The sequence below is a fragment of the Lynx rufus genome, unplaced genomic scaffold (assembly GCF_022079265.1).
Source record: "Lynx rufus isolate CCGP_SWC_20201006 ecotype Redwood Valley unplaced genomic scaffold, mLynRuf1.p SCAF_7, whole genome shotgun sequence".
NCBI lineage: Eukaryota > Metazoa > Chordata > Mammalia > Carnivora > Felidae > Lynx > Lynx rufus.
The window spans coordinates 107873118-107892143 of record NW_025814889.1 but is presented as its reverse complement, the minus strand read 5'-3'; the positions used below and the strand labels follow the sequence as shown (position 1 = coordinate 107892143).

At 38.1% G+C, this 19026-nt stretch overlaps 1 protein-coding gene across 1 annotated transcript in view; it reads right to left on the bottom strand.

Annotated features, from left to right (window-relative positions):
- Positions 1–18244: 18244 nt before the first annotated feature.
- The window catches only part of LRRIQ1 (leucine rich repeats and IQ motif containing 1), a 202522-nt gene continuing 201740 nt past the window's right edge, over positions 18245–19026 (bottom strand). The window contains exon 27 of the mRNA XM_047065006.1: positions 18245–18387. Coding sequence (XP_046920962.1) covers positions 18245–18387 — 143 coding nt within the window. The remainder of the gene's footprint in view (positions 18388–19026) is intronic.

Genomic DNA, 19026 nt, shown 5'->3' with positions numbered 1-19026 from the left:
CTTTGCGATTGACCCTGGCTTCCGAGAAGCCCGCGGCGTCTGAGGGAAATGTGTTCAGCGCCTTGGGCACGAAGAGGCAGCCATTTGCAACAGGCTCTTGAACTGGCAAATTTGGTGAAAAGGTCCCACAAGTTGGGGTCTGTGGACTGCACCTTCCCAAGGAGGACTCTTTTCGAGGGTCCTGACAGCCTTTATTGCACAGGCCTCCGCAGCGCCCGTAGCGTTTCCCCAGGCCAGCCTGGCACCGACGCCGCGGCCTTGGGCAAACTGGGCAGCCCCGATTCTGCGAGTGGTGAGGCCAGGTCCAACTCTGGCAGGCGTCGGATGGGTTCGAGAATTTCCAGCCTCTTTTGGGGCATTGGCTGGCCCAAGACTCCCTGGTAGAGCCTCTTCGAGGCCAGGGCAGGCCGCAGCCTCGGAGGAACGACCATGGAACGCTGCGCACCTCTGAGCTGCCCCTTAGCACTGCCCTAGAAGCGTGCCGGCCCTGAACACCCAGATCGGGACGAACGGAGCGGGAGCGGGTGGCCCGGAGCAACAGCCTCTGTTTTTCCAGGACGCTTCTTCCGAGGAGGGGTGGGGGCACCAGCTCAGTTCACGTGGCGCCGCGCTCAGCATGGCCTTGAGCGAGCTGTCGGGTTCTGGAGAGTTGACACTACTCCTGGAATTATATGGCTCTTTCTGTATTGTTACTGCTATCTCCTGAGACTTGCAACCGGCACCTACAGCGAAATGTTAAATCTCAAGTGGGAACGGTCAAAGAAAAAATTTCCGGGATTGCGCTCCAGGAGATAGCCAGACTGCAAGGAGGCGCGGGAATAATCCTGGCATCGACGGCAGAAGGAATAAAAAAAAAAAAAAAAAAAAAAAAAAAAGGAAACGCAGGCGGGTGCCCTAGGCGTCTGGACCGCGTTTAAGACTGACTAGCAACAATGTGTTTCCTGGGCACTTTCTACCTGCCCTAGTCGGAAAGTTGGGTGTCGAGTTATCCACTCATTTCTGTGTGGGTTGATGATTTTTGATTCTCTCCTAATCCCCTCTGTACCTTACCTGCAGAGATATTCTGAAAGTCTGACTTTCTATAATAAACATGGAGAGGATAAAAGAAACGGTCATTTAATAAGTTTTTAAATTTTTAACAGCAGCAAGAATAACGCCTTGCTGACTTGAGGAAATATACAAACAACTCCTAGCTATAAACTTAGTTATGTCCTAGAGCTCTGTCAGCTTGTTTATAAATATGCGTCTTAAGAGCCCTAAATTTCCTGAAAAACATTCGATGTAGTTTAAATGAAAGACATATGATGCAAGCTCTAGAGTACTCGTATACCAATAAAGATCCAGCTCATAGAGGAAACTACAGGGGAGCCAAGGAGGATAGCTGTTGAGTAAACCGTTCCTATCCCATACCTCAAACGCATTTCTGATGGTAGTGGTTGGACCGATGGGTGCAAGGTGTTACCAACCACACTTAATATCCCTGGAGCCTCCTGCAAATGCAAATCTGTTACACGGAATGCTGTGTGTTTTGAGACATGTAACCACTTGTGCCCATAACAGAAGGAACAGCTAATGGCAGACTCCCATAACGAATGCTTAATCTGCAGCTTTTGGCAAGAAATTGGGTCTCTGGTTGCCAAAAGCTGCATTAAATAGATTTTGAGAGTTTGAGAAGGAGTTTATGGTAATGACACAGCTCTAGCCATTGGAGCTTTAATAATACATTTAGAATAATGCTAATTAAAATAATACTCATTAAATGAAGAGAGCTGAAATTAGATCGGAGGGTCTCTCTCCTTCTGTGAGATCTACCTAGGCTTTTTCTGCTTGATGCTTTGAGGATAACTTTCTTGGCAACTGACCTTAGCACTTCCATACATACTTTCTCCCCAAACCGGGCATAACTCTTCTCTCCTCAGCAGGCTTTTAAAACCCCTCCTAATCCTCATTCCTTATCCCAACTCTGAATTCCAACCAGTCGGCTTGGCCAGGACTCCAGGGGTCAGTGTTCTGAGGAACCATCAGCTGGCAAGTAAGACCCAGTTTATTAAGCCAGGTCCTAATAGGGATTTTATCTCAGCAGGCTCAGTCCAACACCCCCAGGCTACCGTTCCCTTCTTTGCCCCACCTTTCTATTTTGTCTTTGAGGGTATTGTTTCTCTCTGCACTCTACGCCTGGTTCTAAACTCAGGATTCTGCTCCCCATCTTTCATGTCAGTCAAGAAATCTACTAGAAATAAGGAATAAAGCTTCTGTAGCTCCTTTTCTCCTTTGCTTCCTTCAAATCTGAACTTTCTCAATGGGCATGGTGGAAAGTGTGGGTAGGAAAGGGACGGAGATGGGGAGCCAGCAATTTCTTTTAAAGCCTCACAAAACTTAGAACATCTTAGGATGCCAGCTCCTTCAGCCCTCTGAGTGCTGGGTAGACATTGACATTTGTTCGGTCACATGTCCTTGATGGGAATGAAGCGCATGCCTGCGGAAGGCGTCAATATGTAATGTGTCCAGTCCAGAAAGCCAAAGGATGGGCTTCAGACCTACTGTAGATTCAAGTGCCACCCTCTTCCAAAACACTGTTTTCTCCTCATTCCCCTGGCACCATCAGATGCTAACAGGGGAAAGGTTATTTTGCGAAATGACTCTGACGCTCTGATTTGAAGTTACATCTAACATTCCTGCAATCAGTTTGTGGTTGTTGCTGTTGTTGTTAGATGCCCACTCCCCAAACACAGCAATTTGGGGTGGGGTTTTTTTTTTCTTTATTTAGCTCCCTTTGGAGCCTAGAATTGAAGTAATTGAGTAAGTTAAAACTCGTTGAGAGGTCCGCTGAAATAACTATTTGATTCCCTCAGACAGGGACACACACATGTAAATTCAGATAAGTCAAGTTCAGATAAGAGATTGGCTCTCTGTCAGCTTGACTTATTTTATATTAAAAAAAAATTCTCACGGTCCAAAAGCTGCTTTTAATGCTCCCCTCCCCCAAGAGAATATATTGTGGGAAATGAAAAATATTTTGAGTACATACATCAAAGCTGCAGTTGAAACAATGTGTAGATCACTCTAGTTCCTTTCTTTCTCAACGTATTGAAAGAAACGTCACACTTACTATAGCAATAGTGGGACTGTCAAGATAGCGTTGCAAGAACTTTAGTCTTAGCACTTTCTTTTTGTGGCCAGAGTTTGAGGCATATTGCTAAGTACAGCTAGGAACAATGCGTGCTGAATCAGATGAACCATGCCAAATGTAGAAAAGCAAGGGTCTGGGGAGGGGAAGGAAAGATGGGTGGAGGGAATACTTCATGAAAAAGCACTAAAATAATTGAATGTCATGTATGATGGCAAGAAGCCAGGTGGCTTCGTGTTTGTGTGTGCTCTGCTGCTGTTTTCCCTTCCTGGCTTCATGTTCAGCCTCCCCACAGCTCTGAAGACATAACAGATACAGAAATATATTTTGCAACGAAGCAGCTCAAGAGGTTTCCATCAAAATAAAAATACATACATGCACGAAGAACTATTTAAGCTTTTCTTTTAAATGCATGTCCCAATCTATCATCGTCTACTCCAGAAAACATACCTACAGACTAATTTGTAACTTCGTCACGTTTTTGAAGCTTCTGTCTTTCCATTGGAAAGGAAATTACTTGGATTTTAATCAATCCTGTCAGTCTGTCAAGTGTCCTGTTACAAAGCTCTCAACTACAATAGATTAAATTTACCTGTGATTTCAATAGTAATATTAAGTATTTTGGTATTTTAGAAACTCACGTGATTTTTCAAAGACCTGTGCTTGTTTTTGAGTTTCAACTTGTTTCAGTAATAGTTTTTCACATAGTTGCCCTTTTCTTAAATAGAGAAATGGATTTGACTTCTGTTTTCTTAAAGGGTCCAAATTAAATCTAAAAAATCTAAGACTTTTCCCCACGTGGAAATATTTTGACTTATCCAACATGTCATGGTTTACATTTACTATGACATTGTTTACATTTGCTAGAGAAATGTATTTTATTGCAAACATAAAAACGTCATAATTCAGCCACGATAATGGAGTCACCTTTATTTCTCACTATAGCTGTTACCATCGCTCCAGGAAGTTGTGAATACGATAAAATAAAAGAGCGTTCAAGTAAGATCTCTTCTAGGACATATGTGCTTTTAAATCGTTTATAATTACACTAAGCTGTATTGAATTTCTGTTCAGATTTTACTGGCAATTAATCATTCGCCTATAACACGCCGCCCACCATTTCATCTGAAGTAGGAGTTGTTTAAAGTTCCATCCAATGTATTTTAGGTCCATTTTTCCTGCTGATTATGTGGATAAGTCTTAAAGACAAGGGCTGCTTCTCTTTGAGATGTTGTGCATACACATCCACGCATTACGTTTTCACGTTTCAGGTAACGACTTAAAGCACGTCTCAATATAGACAGAGGCAAAATAACACGACGGACGTTTCCCCTTTGCCCTGGAATTGTATACAACGTAAGTGTAAAAGTCCACGGTCATTAAGCAACCCCCACCAGGGGTTACGATTAAGAGACGAAATCGACGCAGGTCCAGACAGAAAGCAGCTGTCTCTCTGTGAGATAGACCCCCACGTACTGTACCTGTCCCCCGCCCACGAGTACCCTTTACCTCGCGGGACCGGAAAAGCGCAGGGCTCGCAGGACCAAGCGGTGCGCTTAGAACGCACCTCGTCGGGAGCTGCTGAAAACCACGCGCAGTCTGGATTAACCTCTCTGCCGCGGTGCTTTACAGATTCGACAGAAGGAAGAAAAACACAAACGTGTTCGTTACACCCAGGATTATTCAGAGAGAGGGGAGAGAGCGCCAACTCTTTTATTCGAAAAACCATTAAAGAACTATAGGGAAAGGTAAAGATTCACTGTCTTCTCCTCCCAACCTGTCCTGTCCGCCCCTGGCAAACGTGGATTCCTGATGTGAATTTTGATAAGTGTGCTTTAATTCGCGAAGTGTCGTACGCAGATTTGGGGAACCAAATGCACTCTGCGGTTCGCAGAAGGAAAGCCGAGCCCGCGGGCCGCCCCTCCTTGGGATGCAGGCGCGACCAGTGGCCGCTCGCGGCGTCCCTGCCCCTCAGACCGCACCCCGGATCCCGTGCCCTACCTAGCCCGGTGGCTGTCGCAGTTCGGCCTCACGCCAAAGCTCTCCTGTCGGGAAGTTGTGCACAGGCTGTGAGCGGAGCAAACTCCCCGGGGGCAAGTCGGGGCGCCCCCCTACACCGGTGGGCCGCCACCTGGTGCGCACCTCGGCGTAGGACGACCGTCCGGGCTGCTGGCCCGGGGGAGCCGCAGGGGACTGCCCTGGCCTGCCCCGCGGGGTGAAGTCAGAGTCTCCAAACGGCGCCTGCTTTGACCTCCAGGCTGCGTGCGAAGTCACCTACGGCCGGGACGACGCTGCGGTTAGGAGCGCATGTGTGGGGGAGTCTCTATTCTGAGCAAAGAGAATGAAGTTTCGCTTCTCCTGCAAACTTAAAAGCGCCTCCACGACTACAGAAAGAAGTTAGTGGTTAACCGATTTGCTGCTAATATTTCACCAGTGGTGCTTTCCCTCCTTTAAAGTCTAACTCTTGGAAAAACAACATATTTTAAGCTTTCCATCCAAATATTGATATTGGCAAATAGATCATCCAACCGTCCCCTGCTAAGGACAGTGCCCTTTTTGTTTCACAAGTTGGCGATCAGAATTAATCCATATCGCAAATTGCTGCAGATTTAGGGGATAAAGCAGAAGACTTGTAACTAACCCTTTTGGACAGCGTGTATGCATGTATGTAAAGTAACGCACACATCACTCTTCTTTCTACCTGCCTTCCACAGCGAGTGAGCCCCTTTCCTGGTTGGGGAAAGCCAGGTTTCAGCCTGACTGCAAGAGGTTCCTGGTGAATACGTTAAACAGCAGGCAATAGTCTAGTCCCTTTTAAGATCCTGTTTTACAGTAAGCGTTTCTTAACCTTTACTGTAATTTTGATATCCTTTTTGTTAAACAGAGCTGACGCACTACCCCTAGAGCAGGGGATAGCCCAACACATTCAAAGGCTTGTGCTAAAAAGGAATCCCCAGGACATCAGCGGATTACGTCATTTTTCCAGCTCCCACATCACATGTTCCTTTGTTATGAAGTCAGAGCAATTAAACACTTTGCTACCTTCACAGTTTGCGCTCTGAGATAACAAAACCTCATGAATGCACAGTTTAGCAATAAAGTTCAAGTATAACAAGCAATGAAAATTTACTGCTATTCTTTCAAATACTTAAGGAAGCGTTTCTTTTTCAAGTTACCAAAAAGAAAATAATGGCTGTAAACAATTCATTTACATTAGACTTTTTGTGAGATTTCGACCACTTGTGCAATATACATATTATATATATATTATATATATTACATAATATATATATTATATATATGTAATATATATATATGTATGTAGGATGAGCTGTGTTCTTAAGGAAGATTTTAATTTTAAAAGGAACTTGTTTTGGGGGAATCTCTTTAATGCAGCTATTTTTAGGGAATTCAAATATTTCAAATAAAGTTCATTTCTGATTAACATTTAATAAATTATTTCTTTGGCACTGTATTTGATTCACATGTGCTACTTTTGGGTAGAGGGACTTACAGTCATTCTTTTGCTACATTAATAATTGTTCAACACTTGAATTAAGCAAAATCTCAATAATGGATTATTCTGTTTTAAGAATATCCTTTAATTCTGCATGTTAATACAACTGCATTTCTAATGTTAATATAACTTTGAATACTGTCTCCAAGTTTAAAAAGTAATATAAATCTTGGGAAAATGAATAAAAGAACCTTTATCAGTGTAATTTTATTTTTCATGAAATAAAATAGGTCTATAAGCAATGAATGTCTCATTTAAGCTACATAAGCTTCTGTGGGTGTCTCTAACTGCTGAGTCAGAGTGGAGGCTGATGGAATAGAATGAAGGGCTTCTCTAAGTATCTCATGCAACTTTTTAGTTCCATCAGTGAACACTAGAATCCTTTAAATCATTTTTTAAAAATTCCCTCAAGTATTTTCTATTAAACATGGTCCTTTATTCAATATTTTCTCCAAAAGCTCAAATATAGATAGATATTGCACTTACAAAGTTTGATAAAGTAGGTATTCTTAAGAGGAATGAAGATTGAGAATACAAGAAAAATTGGGAGGCAGATATTCTGGAGAAGGTGGAATAGTGGAATTAAGTCAACGGAGACGAATACAAAGTTTAAAATTAAGGTTAAGAAAGTAAATGCAGAAGAGGGGAAGCGAGGCTTATAAGGGTCCATACATTAAAGATCTGAGGATATTTTGAGTCTAACAGCACGATTTAGTTGCTAAGGCAGGTAAAAGAAACTTCACTTACATTAGCAGAAAGAAAGCACCCCCTATCAAGAAAGATCAATCCTCACTACATACTTTACTATGCAGAAATCTAGAGAACTAAGAAGCGCCCTAACATTATTTTTACCAAGAGAAATTGAGCATTTTGAGCTTCTCTAGTGTACAGTGGGTGGAGTCAAAGGGCATTTGGAAAAGATGTCCTGCAGAGAATGGTTAGAGCACTTAGTGATCTTTAGAGAAGAGAACATACGCAAAAGAATGATTACATTTTTTCAGTTTAGCCCCAGTGGTGGGCCCAGATGGATTGGCTTCAGTTAGAAAACAGGTTTTTTAATGTAAAAAGCAAGCGTTTTAACAAGAAAGTTCTCTGTGATTCAAGTGAGCTGATTCTCAAAGTTGCATGCTTTTGGGCAAGAGAGGTGACAGAGGTAAATCTTTGCTGTACGAGCCTCTTCCAAATCAAAGCTTCCGAATGGTGTCCTTCATGCTTAACATAGCATTACATCTGTGAAGATTCCTTCACAACAAATTACTGTGCTATTAATTTCAAAATTAGGATTAATTTTCTCGAAGGAGAAAAATGCTTTTTTTCATAGTTTGCCTTAATTATGAGCTGAAATTAAAGACTACACTTCGAAAGCACGTGTTCTCTGTCAAATTACCATAATATCACTCTGGCCTGCCTGTACTGTTGTTATTTAGGTAACTTTTACCTATTGATGGCAAGTTTGGCTAACTGGTTACCCGCAATGTCGGTGATAACGTATATGTGCATATCCATATGTTTATAACATCAAAAGTGTAGTAAAATACAGGCTAGATTCAGACTCACTAGGTTTGGGTCCACCTCTACCACCTGCTGGTTGTGTGATGCTAAGAAAGGTATGTAACCATTTATGATTCAGTATCATCTTCTGTAAAGGGGGGCCAGGAATAATACCTACCTCAAAGGATGAGAGTGAATATAAAAAGAGTTATTGTATCTCAAACATTTGGAGAGAGCGCTTGGCCATATCATAAGCACTGTTTTTACTGTTACGATTTTTAAAATTCAGAATGGGAAGGCACTTGGTAAGGATTATGGACATAGTAGAAATAAACAAGTTGTGCTATGGAATCAAAAGTGATATTAAAAAAGAAAACTTGACTATTTAAATGAAGAAAATGATACATCTAATTATTATCATTTAAGAAAGAGAAGGAGAGAGGATCATATATGTGAAACAAAGCTCCTTGAGGACCTTATGTCCTGACATGTGTACTCGTTTGAGGTAAGTGCGTTTGCTGCAAACTACAAGTCGGTCGCATTGTAAACATAAGTATCATCTCTAACAAATTTTCCAGGATTTTTGTGACTCCAGAGACTGGGGTCCTGTTCCCAGCTCTATCACTAACCATCAGTCCGTAGAACCGAAAACAAATACAGTTAACTATTAAAATCTCAGCTTCTCCTGATAAAATATTTCCATTATGAGCCATGTATTGAAAACAAGACTACACCGGGGGCGCCTGGGTGGCTCAGTGGGTTAAGCATCTTGGTCCCAGCTTAGGTCATGATCTCAGGGTTCCATTCTTGAGATGGAGCCCCTCTTGGTGCTGTGTGCTGACAGTGTGGAGCCTGCTTAGGATTCTCTCTCTCTCTCTCTCTCTCTCTGCTCCTCCCCCCACTCATTTTGTCTCTTTCAAAATAATCAATAAACTTCAAAAAAAAAAGAAAAAAATAGTACATTGAAGTGATTTATTAGAAATACAATTCTTATCATTTAAATAAATTATATGGTTTTTAGGAGGCTGCTATGGACTGAATGTTTGTGTCCCCTCAAAATTCATATGTTGAAACCTTGATGCCCAATGTGATAGTATTTAGAAGTGGGGCCTTCGGTTGGTGATTAGAGTTATGTTTTTGATCATGAGAGTGGAGCCCTAATGATGAGATTAATACTCTTATAAAGGGATGAAGAGAGGTGAGGTCTTGTCCTCTGCCATGTGAGAATATGGCAAGAGGATGGCCATCTGTAAACCAGCAAGAGGCCCCTCACCACGAGCCTGACCACATTGGCAGCCTGATCTCAGAATTGAAGGTTTCACAACTGTGAGAAATAAATGGTATTCTATTACAGCAACCCAAGCCAACTGAGACAGAGGCCTTACAATTCTTTGATCTTAATATATTCCAAGTAAATAATAGAAATTCTAGCTTTTTCTAGGAATTATTAAATTTAGAAGACCCAGCATAGTGTTCCTGAAGCCTTTATGGAACGAACCCATTCCCTGGCATAGAGCAGGTTATTTAGGATATCACTCTCTGTATCAATATCCTTGTGAGGAAAGCATTTACAGAGTTCAGCCCATGTCTATTCTGGGAAGTGGCTTCAATTAGATTTAAGAACATCAGCATATGTAAAACCAACTCTCAACAGACTTCCACAGGCTAACACCTTTGTAGGTCATTCAAGTGTTCTCCCCCTTAACTTAATAAAAAAAAATGGTGCATCCATTAATCAGGGACTTTTGAGGGGGTAACTTTACTGTGATCATTTCATATTTGAATCAGATTAAAATTCCCCCCTGATCATGTCTATGTTTATTTTGAGATTATCTCTGTAATTATTAGTAATAATAACATTGTCTTACTATTTTTGAAAACCATCACATAGCAGTTTTCCATCTAAAATCTATAGGCAGGACAGATCTCAGGGTACTTTATCCAATTTTACTTCCCAATCACATTTCCTACTAATTCCCTGTCTCTTTCACCAGGCTCTCAGTTCTGTCCAATAATCCAGTCTCTGGACTGTCCTATCTTCTGCTCCCTAGACATGTCACTGTTGGCTATCTCCAGGTATTTATCCAGGCTGTATCCTTTGCTTAAAATGCTTTCCTTGATATCAATTCATCCTTTAAGGGCAGTTAAATAGAATATGAAAACACCTTTTTCTTGTCCATTCTCATTTGAAACTAATACTCCCCATGCCCAAAACATTTCTTTTTATATTTAAAGTTAGTTTATATTTATGAAGATAAGAAAACAAGTTTCTTTATTTAAAAGTTTATTTATTTATTTGGAGAGAGAGCGGGAGAGGGGCAGAGAGAGGGGGAGAGAGAGAATCCCAAGCAGGGCCTGCACTGCCAGCACTGAGCCCGATTCAGGGCTTGAACCCAGGAATCCTGAGATCATGACCTGAGCCAAAATCAAGAGTCGGATGCTTAACTGACTGAGCCACCCACGTGCCCCCCAAAACACAAGTTTCTGATTAATCAAAAAAAAAAAATCAAGGGATGGGTATGCTTTTCTTTGTTTCCCTAGAGAGACAATGAGCTAGTTATCGCCCTTTGAAGGGGAGGGGATGACAAGTGGAAAAGTACAACAGTCTAGCCAATTACCTGGCATCCCCTTTGGGACCTGGTTTGAAGTGGAAACATTTTGTGTGTCTATTTTGGAACACAGAACACTGCCTACAGAGTTGTGGTGGTGGCATTTTAACCTATTTTCTAGAAATGCTTGTTTTACTTATCCATGTGAAAAAATAAATGACCATGCTATTAGAAATGTATGTCTTTTACATTTCCTAAGTATTCTACATCCTTTCAGTGGAGAGTGCTCAACATATATGTATTTGAAGCATTGAATTCTGTTGCCATTTCAAGGCAAATTTAGAGAAGCAAGTTTTAAAGATCTTTTAAAAATGTTTTCCTTCTTTTTCATCACCAGTACTCCATTGTGTATGTATGCATGTATATATATATACATATATGTATGTGTGTGTGTGTGTGTGTATATATATACACATATATATACATATGTATATATATATATACATATATATGTATATATGTGTATATATATGCACCACATCTTTATCCATTCATCAGTCAGTGGACATTTGGGTTCTTTCCATAATTTGGCTGTTGTTGATAGCGCAGCTAGACACATTGGGGTACATGTGCCCCTCAAGTCAGCATTTTTGTATCCTTTGGACAAATACCTAGTAGTGCAATTGCTGGGGGTATTATGCTAAGTGAAATAAGTCAGTCAGAGAAAGAAAGATATATGATTTCACTCATCTGTGGAAGTTGAGAAACACAACAGATGAACACAGGGGAAGGGAAGGAAAAAGAAGATAAAAACACAGAGCGAAGCAAACCATAAGAGACTCTTAAATACAGAGAATAAACTGAGGGTTGCTGGAGGGGAGGTGCGAGGGGGATGGGTTAAATGGATGATGGATATTAAGGAGGGCACTTGTGATGAGCACTGGGTGTCATATGTAAGAGATGAATCACTGGGTTCTACTCCTGAAACCATGACAACACTGCATGTTAACTAACTTGAATTCAAATTAAAAAAAAAAAAACAGAAAAAGGAAAAAAATAAATTAAAAAATAGAAAAAAAGGAAAAAAGAAAAAGAAAAATATTTTCCATCATTTCATAGAAATACTTGCTAAATAAGGTATGCGGAATTGATCCAGTTGTTGGTTTAATTTTGGAAGATGGATCTGGAAAGATTTTCTTTGCCAAGTCTATCATTTAATGAGTCCTCATGATACCCGAGGTTCTGAGCCAGGGGCTTCTCATATACTTTGTCACTTGACCTCACAGCACCCTAGGAGTTATGATCCTAATTTAATGGTAAGCAAGCAGGCTCATAGTTTGCTACTTGTTTGAAATGACATAACAGAGTAAGGATCAGAACACAAGGCAGATTACACAAAATATGATCTCTTCACTTTCTTCCATAGGCCTCATTCTGAAACATGTACTGAGCAGAACAAAACCGCTGTGCTGATTTCTTATTTTGTTCTATGTATTATATTGAGTTATTCTAAGTATCAGATTCATTCCGAAGTTAACAGAAGGTCCGTGGCTAGACAAAATTTGAATGATTCAAGAAGAGATAAGAAACAGATTTACCTTTACTTCTATGTTTGATACATATCAGTGAGAAATCATCTTATTTTTCTCAAACATTGTAATTTTAGGGTCTAGTATGGCTGAAGTTTTTTTTTATTCCTGTAAGATAATGTCTTCATAATTCCATTTGATAAAAGAAATGTATTGGAGATATTGGGCTAAGTAAAATATATTAATTTTTATCAGTTACATTTTTTTTACATTTGTAATGTGGTTATCAGAAAATTTAAAATTATATAAGTAGTTCATATTATATTTGTACTGTAGAATGCTGATCTAAAACAATTCTATAACAATTCTCTATGTATCACAAAAATAAGTTTGACTTTTCTATTATAGCTTTCACAAGAGAAAATTATTTTTAGGAAATTCTAATGACCTATTTATTTAAAAAACAGCTTTACATTTACTCACCTGGTTACCTCTGGTAGATGCATTCAGTTCTCCATAAAGAAATCATAGACTTGAAGTAGTTTCTCATCTTGTCCTCTGCATTGAAAAAGTGGTTATACCAATACCTAAAATGTAAGGATGTTGTGAAGATTACTCTCAGTCATGGTAAAAATAAACCTTGAAATAAAAAGGAAAACTTGGGGCGCCTGGGTGGCTCAGTCGGTTGAGTGTCCAACTTCTGCTCAGGTCATGATCTCAGTTTGTGAGCTTGTGCCCCACGTGGGGCTCTGTGCTGACAGCTGGGAGCCTGGAGCCTGCTTTGGATTCGGTGTCTCCCCTTCTCTCTGCCCCTCCCATGCTTATGCTCTGTCTCTCTCTGTTTCTCAATAATAAATAAACGTTAAAAAATTTTTAAATACAAATAAAAACAAAAAGGAAAACTTTAGCGGCGCCTGGCTGGCTCAGTTGGTTAAGCGTCCAACTTCTGCTCAGGTCATAATCTCAAGGTCTGTGAGTTTGAGCCCCTCATGGGGCTCTGTGCTGACAGCTCAGAGCCTGGAGCCTGCTTCAGATTCTGTGTCTCCCTCTCTCTCTGCACCTCCCCCACTCAGGCTCTGTCTCTCTCTGTCTCTCAAAATTAATAATAAAAAAAAAGAAAGAAAAAAAAAAGGAAAACTTTACCTGTAGTGATATTAATTAGCTCACTTTTCTCGAAAGCTTCCTATAAAGGATCTTCTGTAGCTCCTTGGCTAGTTACTGTTTGAAAACAAAGATGACAAACAAGTACCAGAGAAGCCTTTACTCTAAACTCCTAATGCTAAAGCAGACCTTCCTAGTAGTGGCCCTCTTTCATGCTGCTCCACGCGTTCTTCTTCACAGAGCTCTAGAGTCTTCATGATCCCTTCTGCAGGTGGCCATTCCAGATCTACTAGAGGGGGCTCTTGCTCTAAAGTGCTGGCAGGGATATGCCATAAATGAAAAGTCATATGGAAGGTTTCATTTCAATTTCTGACTTAGGTAAAATTCTGGCTCCTAGGAACAGCAGAAGAACTGCATACTATTTGGAGGGGAAGGAAAGATGGTGGTCAGGTAGTACCACCTAAAGCATATATTGATTGGGGCACCCAGGTGGTTTAGTTGATTAAGCGTCTGACTTCCGCTCAGGTCATGATCTCGTGGTTCACAGGTTCATGGGTTTAGGTACCACATTGGGCTATGCACTGACAGCTCAGAACCTGGAGCCTGCTTCAGATTCTGTGTCTCCCTGTCTCTCTCTGCCCTTCCCCCGCTTGTGCTCTCCCACCCCAAAACACAAACAACACCCCCACACACATTTAAAATAAAAATAAAGCATTTTTTGACTACATACTTTTTAGAAGTTATAAACATTATATTTACTGTTTCCAAATGTATTCATTTACACAACTGTTATTGGCTTTTGTGTTTTATGTAGTAGATTAAAACTGGATTTATAATACAGTAAGATGCCAAATATAATATGGTTCCCATTAAAAGACCTTATTTATGTCACAGTTCAAGTCATGCCATTTGCAAATTAACAGCTATACATATGTAAAGCCTGAGATAACATAAAGACTACAAGGTGGGTGCTAATTCTATTTCTTACCACTGGTAACATAAAAGACTTTGACCGGACTTTATGAGATGGTCTCTTATTAAAAACAAATACAAAACAAACTTTATATATACATATATATATATGTTAATTTTAATGCAGAGTTAAATGCAATTACACTATCTTAAAGTCTAGAACCAAAACTGAGGTTATTTTTCCTTCTTATTTCATAATACTCACTATGTTTAGCAGAATCAAAGTTTCCTTTTTTTGTAAACTAGAATTTTTGTGCCCTGTTTTCTCTGGTCACTATCTTTTGTCTACTATCTTCCCAATTATTTTCTGCAATGATACACCCTACCTAAGTTATGTCACACAATAGCCTCTGAATCAGTACTATCCAATAGAAATACAATGCTAAATATACATGTCATTAAATTACTTTACAATTAAAATTTTCAAGTGCTTACATCTTAAAAAATAAAAAAGAAATTATTTTAATAATACATTTTATTTAACCCAAAATACTATTATTTTAACACATCAACATGAAATTATTGGGCAATTTTGAATTCTTTTTTCATGCTAAATATTTGAACTCTGCTGTGTATTTTATGCTTACATCATCTCTCAATTCAGACTAACTGTATTAAAAGTACCAGGTAGCTACATGTGGCTAGTGACCAATGGTTTTGACAGCATAAGTCTAGATAATAGTTCTTTAGCTTCTGAAAAGAGGCTTTCTCTGAATCTCACAATCATCATTGACAAAACTGCATCTATGCAAACAAAAATATCCTGGTAGATAACGGATATTATTCTGTATTGAAATAGACAGAATTACCTCTCCTATTAGTGAGAAATTAATTTAATTAATTAATTAGCTAGAAATTAACCCTGAAAACCATTATTCCATAGAATGCATAGGGAACTTCTTCCCCTACATTAAAGAATATTCTTTATTCTCACTTTCTCCCAGTATAATCATGAAAACCATAAATTCAGATGGTGAATTATTTTTTGAGCTCCAGAGATGATAGAAACTGCATTTAGTAGGGAATATGATAATAAAGGAAATAAGGGCTGACCTTACCAGTTTATTTTTCTTTTCAAAAGAATAAGCAAAAATGTTTCTCTTTTCTAAGAAACTTATAGTTACTTCAATTATAGCATACTACCAGTAAAATATTGTCAAAATATATCCTACATGTTTATTATTCTCAATTTTGGCTCAGTGTTAACCTAGATTTTGAGAAAAATGAGAAAGTATGAGTAAATTAAGAGCAACTAAGATCATGGCAACAGCCAATTCAATAACAGCATACTCAAAGCATGTAGCATCTAAAGCTGCTTATACTGATGATGTGAGGATTTAAAATTAGACAGAGATCTCTTAAACCACTGGTATTTATTGTTCATTCACAATTTTTATTAAAAAAAAATTTTAAACCCTGTCTATGCCTTCCAACTTATTCTTCCTAATTAAAATGTAGCATCCCTTGTTTTCTCCAAAAAAGAAAAACTCAAAACTAATTTCCAGGAATCCTGGTGTATTCTCCTTTTTGCCTTTAAGGCACAGCATTGCCTTTAACAGTTCTTTGGCTTTTGTTCTATTATTCTGGCTTTTCTGTTTTTTAATGTGGTAGCTGTACCTACAACTAATTCATGAGCACAATAAGAAATTAGGATTTGGAATGCTTCTCAAAATACCTAATAAGCTCTCTTATAAAGCACTATGTGCACAAAGATGTTGGCAGACTGAACCTTGGGAAGGTGATACCCCCATAAACCAATATAGTTAACTCTCATATTAAGACATTCTGGAATCTCCAAACACTGCCTTCCACCAGCCTTTTTGTGATTGGGGATTCATTTTACCATTCTCACTGGAAATGACTGGTGATTGTGATAGCACTGGGGAGGAGGGCAGGTAGGAAGGAGAGCATTGGGTTGGGAAGGGTTAAGGAAAGACAAAAGGTCATTTAGGGTTGTACATTTGAATAGCAACATTACCTGGGTCCATAGCTATCAATCCAAAATTCAGTCAACTAAGTGAAAATATAGGCTCATCCAAATCTCAAAGACAAATATTTGCCTTAATATCTTCCCAAGGCAACAGGAGAAAGAATATCTCTTTGATTTCTTTTAGGTTTTATTTAACTTTTAAAATTAAAAAAAAATTAAACTATTTTTAAAAATTTATTCAATTTTAAAATTTACCTTTTTTATTTTCACAAACACAGATAAACTAGTGTTAAAAATAATGTTTGAACTTTGATTTTGTAAATGATCATTTTAAGGCCAGACATAATAAACAACACTACAAAGATCTTCCAATTTAACACCATAGTCAGGAAACTATTTTATTGACATCTTCATCAACCATCGGCTACAAATTTAAGAAGCATCAGCACCCATCATCTTCCTCAAAATTAATATTATGGAACACACAAGTCACTGACTACAGAAACTACAGACTGAATTATTTTTAGGCACTAAAACAGTTTAATCATAAACATCTCACTTCTCGTACTTTTTCATATCATTGATTTGAACATATGAACCATAAAACCCCATCAATTTCATCTCTAATGTGGTTTTCTCTTGCAGGGTTCACAATAAGTCGAGATAAAATATTTTCCATCATTACATTATGTTGGTTTGTGGATGCTCTTAGTAAAAGGATGACCTAACAGCATGTTCATAAAGCAACTGCACATGGAGCTTATGTTCCAAAGCTCAATTTCGAGGCCACAACACATGAATCTCTGTTTTCTTTGATTGACAGCTCAAGGTTCATTACCATTTCTATCTCAATCAAGTTGAAAGAGATTTATAGATCTGAAATGCAATGGAGCTCCAAATGTAGATAGGGGGCACAAACTAGATAAATGCATCTCTAAATCTGCTTAGTCATTTTTAGATGAAATACTTCAATAAAGAGTAGGAAAAACAAAGAGGAAGAATCTAAAGTTCACTGGATCCTATTAAAAGCCACACACTGGGAAGTCAACGAGAGAACTTAGCTTGGGGAAAGAAGCTCCAGACTCAGGAAAGTAAAGGACCCCAAGGAGCGTGAAAGGTAAATACAGTATTTGCACACTGTATTCACTAAAACATCACAGAATATTAACCACAAAATAGTAAGAATTTAATAAAACTGGCCTGTGATTTTAGAAAATATATTAATATTACAAAATTTTGAAATTGAGCTTTAAAAAGATTTTTAAAATCATTCTGAGGCGCCTTAGCTAAAATTAAAATGAAAGAATATTTTTGAGTCAGTAGAATCATGTGAATGAATCAGAATTAGCATCTACCTTTTAAAAATTATAAGGCTAATATACATTTGAATGAAACATTACATATAAAATATCCAATTTATTAAATTGATATATTTAAATTTATGTTTCATTTTAGTTTAAACATAAAGTATATTTTCTTAACATAACTTATCTATTTGAGATGACTTAAAGTAAAATAAAATTAAAGGCCATTTTCATTATCTATTCTAAATATTTTACACATCAATTTATCTTTGAAATATCCAAATAATAATCTAGTCAAATAAAATTTATTAATATATAACTTATTCATTAATACTATAAACAATGTCAATAAATTATAGTTATATTCTCTTACAATATGTGTATGGTATTACAACTTCTTACTGGTAACAAAAACCATCTTTAATACATACGTCATAAAATCTTTAAACAAAAGAAGAAATTGGATATGCAAATTCCATTACAATATTTTAAGAATTAATTCTGGAGGCCATTCCTCATAAACATAGGAACAATAGCTAACCTGTTTTTTATAGATGGGAAATCAGATAACTCCATCAGAAAACAAAACTGTGGAATATGTATAGTAACACAAATTAAAGACAGTGCTCTAAAACCTTGTATTCAATTGGTAACATGACCAGATATCCGTAGATCTCTTGAGAAAACCGTGCGCCATATGTTTTGAATGCTGAAGCTTGAAGAATTAGTTTGAAGTTTTCTCCTTCTTTTTGCCACTTCCCCATCCACCACTGAGTTGTACGGGATAGTCACGAAATGACATACGTTCTTTCTTAGAAGGTCTCGAATTTGTTATCATTGGTGCAAGTATTCCCTTAACTGAAAAACCTAGACAGTGATATTAAATGTACAATTTCACTTAACTTGATCCAAGCAAAATTATATTTTAAGGTAAGAAATATATTTGTCAACAATGTGCATTTTAGAATTATGATCTTTGGGTTTAAGAAAGGCATATTGAGTTCACTTTTGTCTGAAAAATAATCAAGGTTTGGTACAAAGTACATTTAGGTTAAATGAAAGGAAATGATTGAAAAAATCAGATACATTTTCTTCTATCTACAAATTAAGACTGGTATTTCACGACTGAGATGATATATCTTCCTAGTTCTTAGGTATTTAAATTTTCATAGTTTAAACATTTTTAACTGTTTTTATTTTCATAAATATGTTCTAATTAGTTTTAGAAATGGTTCTACTGAATTTAGGATTTCTTCAGAAAGAAGAATTCTTGGTAAAACAGAAAATATATTAATTCTAGAATCTAAAGATATTCATGGGTTCTAGTCTGGCTGCGTAAGACACAACTTTGTGACTATGGACAGGTTACAACCTTTCTGAGCCTTAGTTTTATAAATGAAGGAAATTATCTGTGCAGTATAGGGTCATTGTGAAGATTGCCTTTTTTATTATATTGCAATGGTGGTAAGGTCTATCAGAGTGCTTTGTAAACAGGTGCTATAAAAT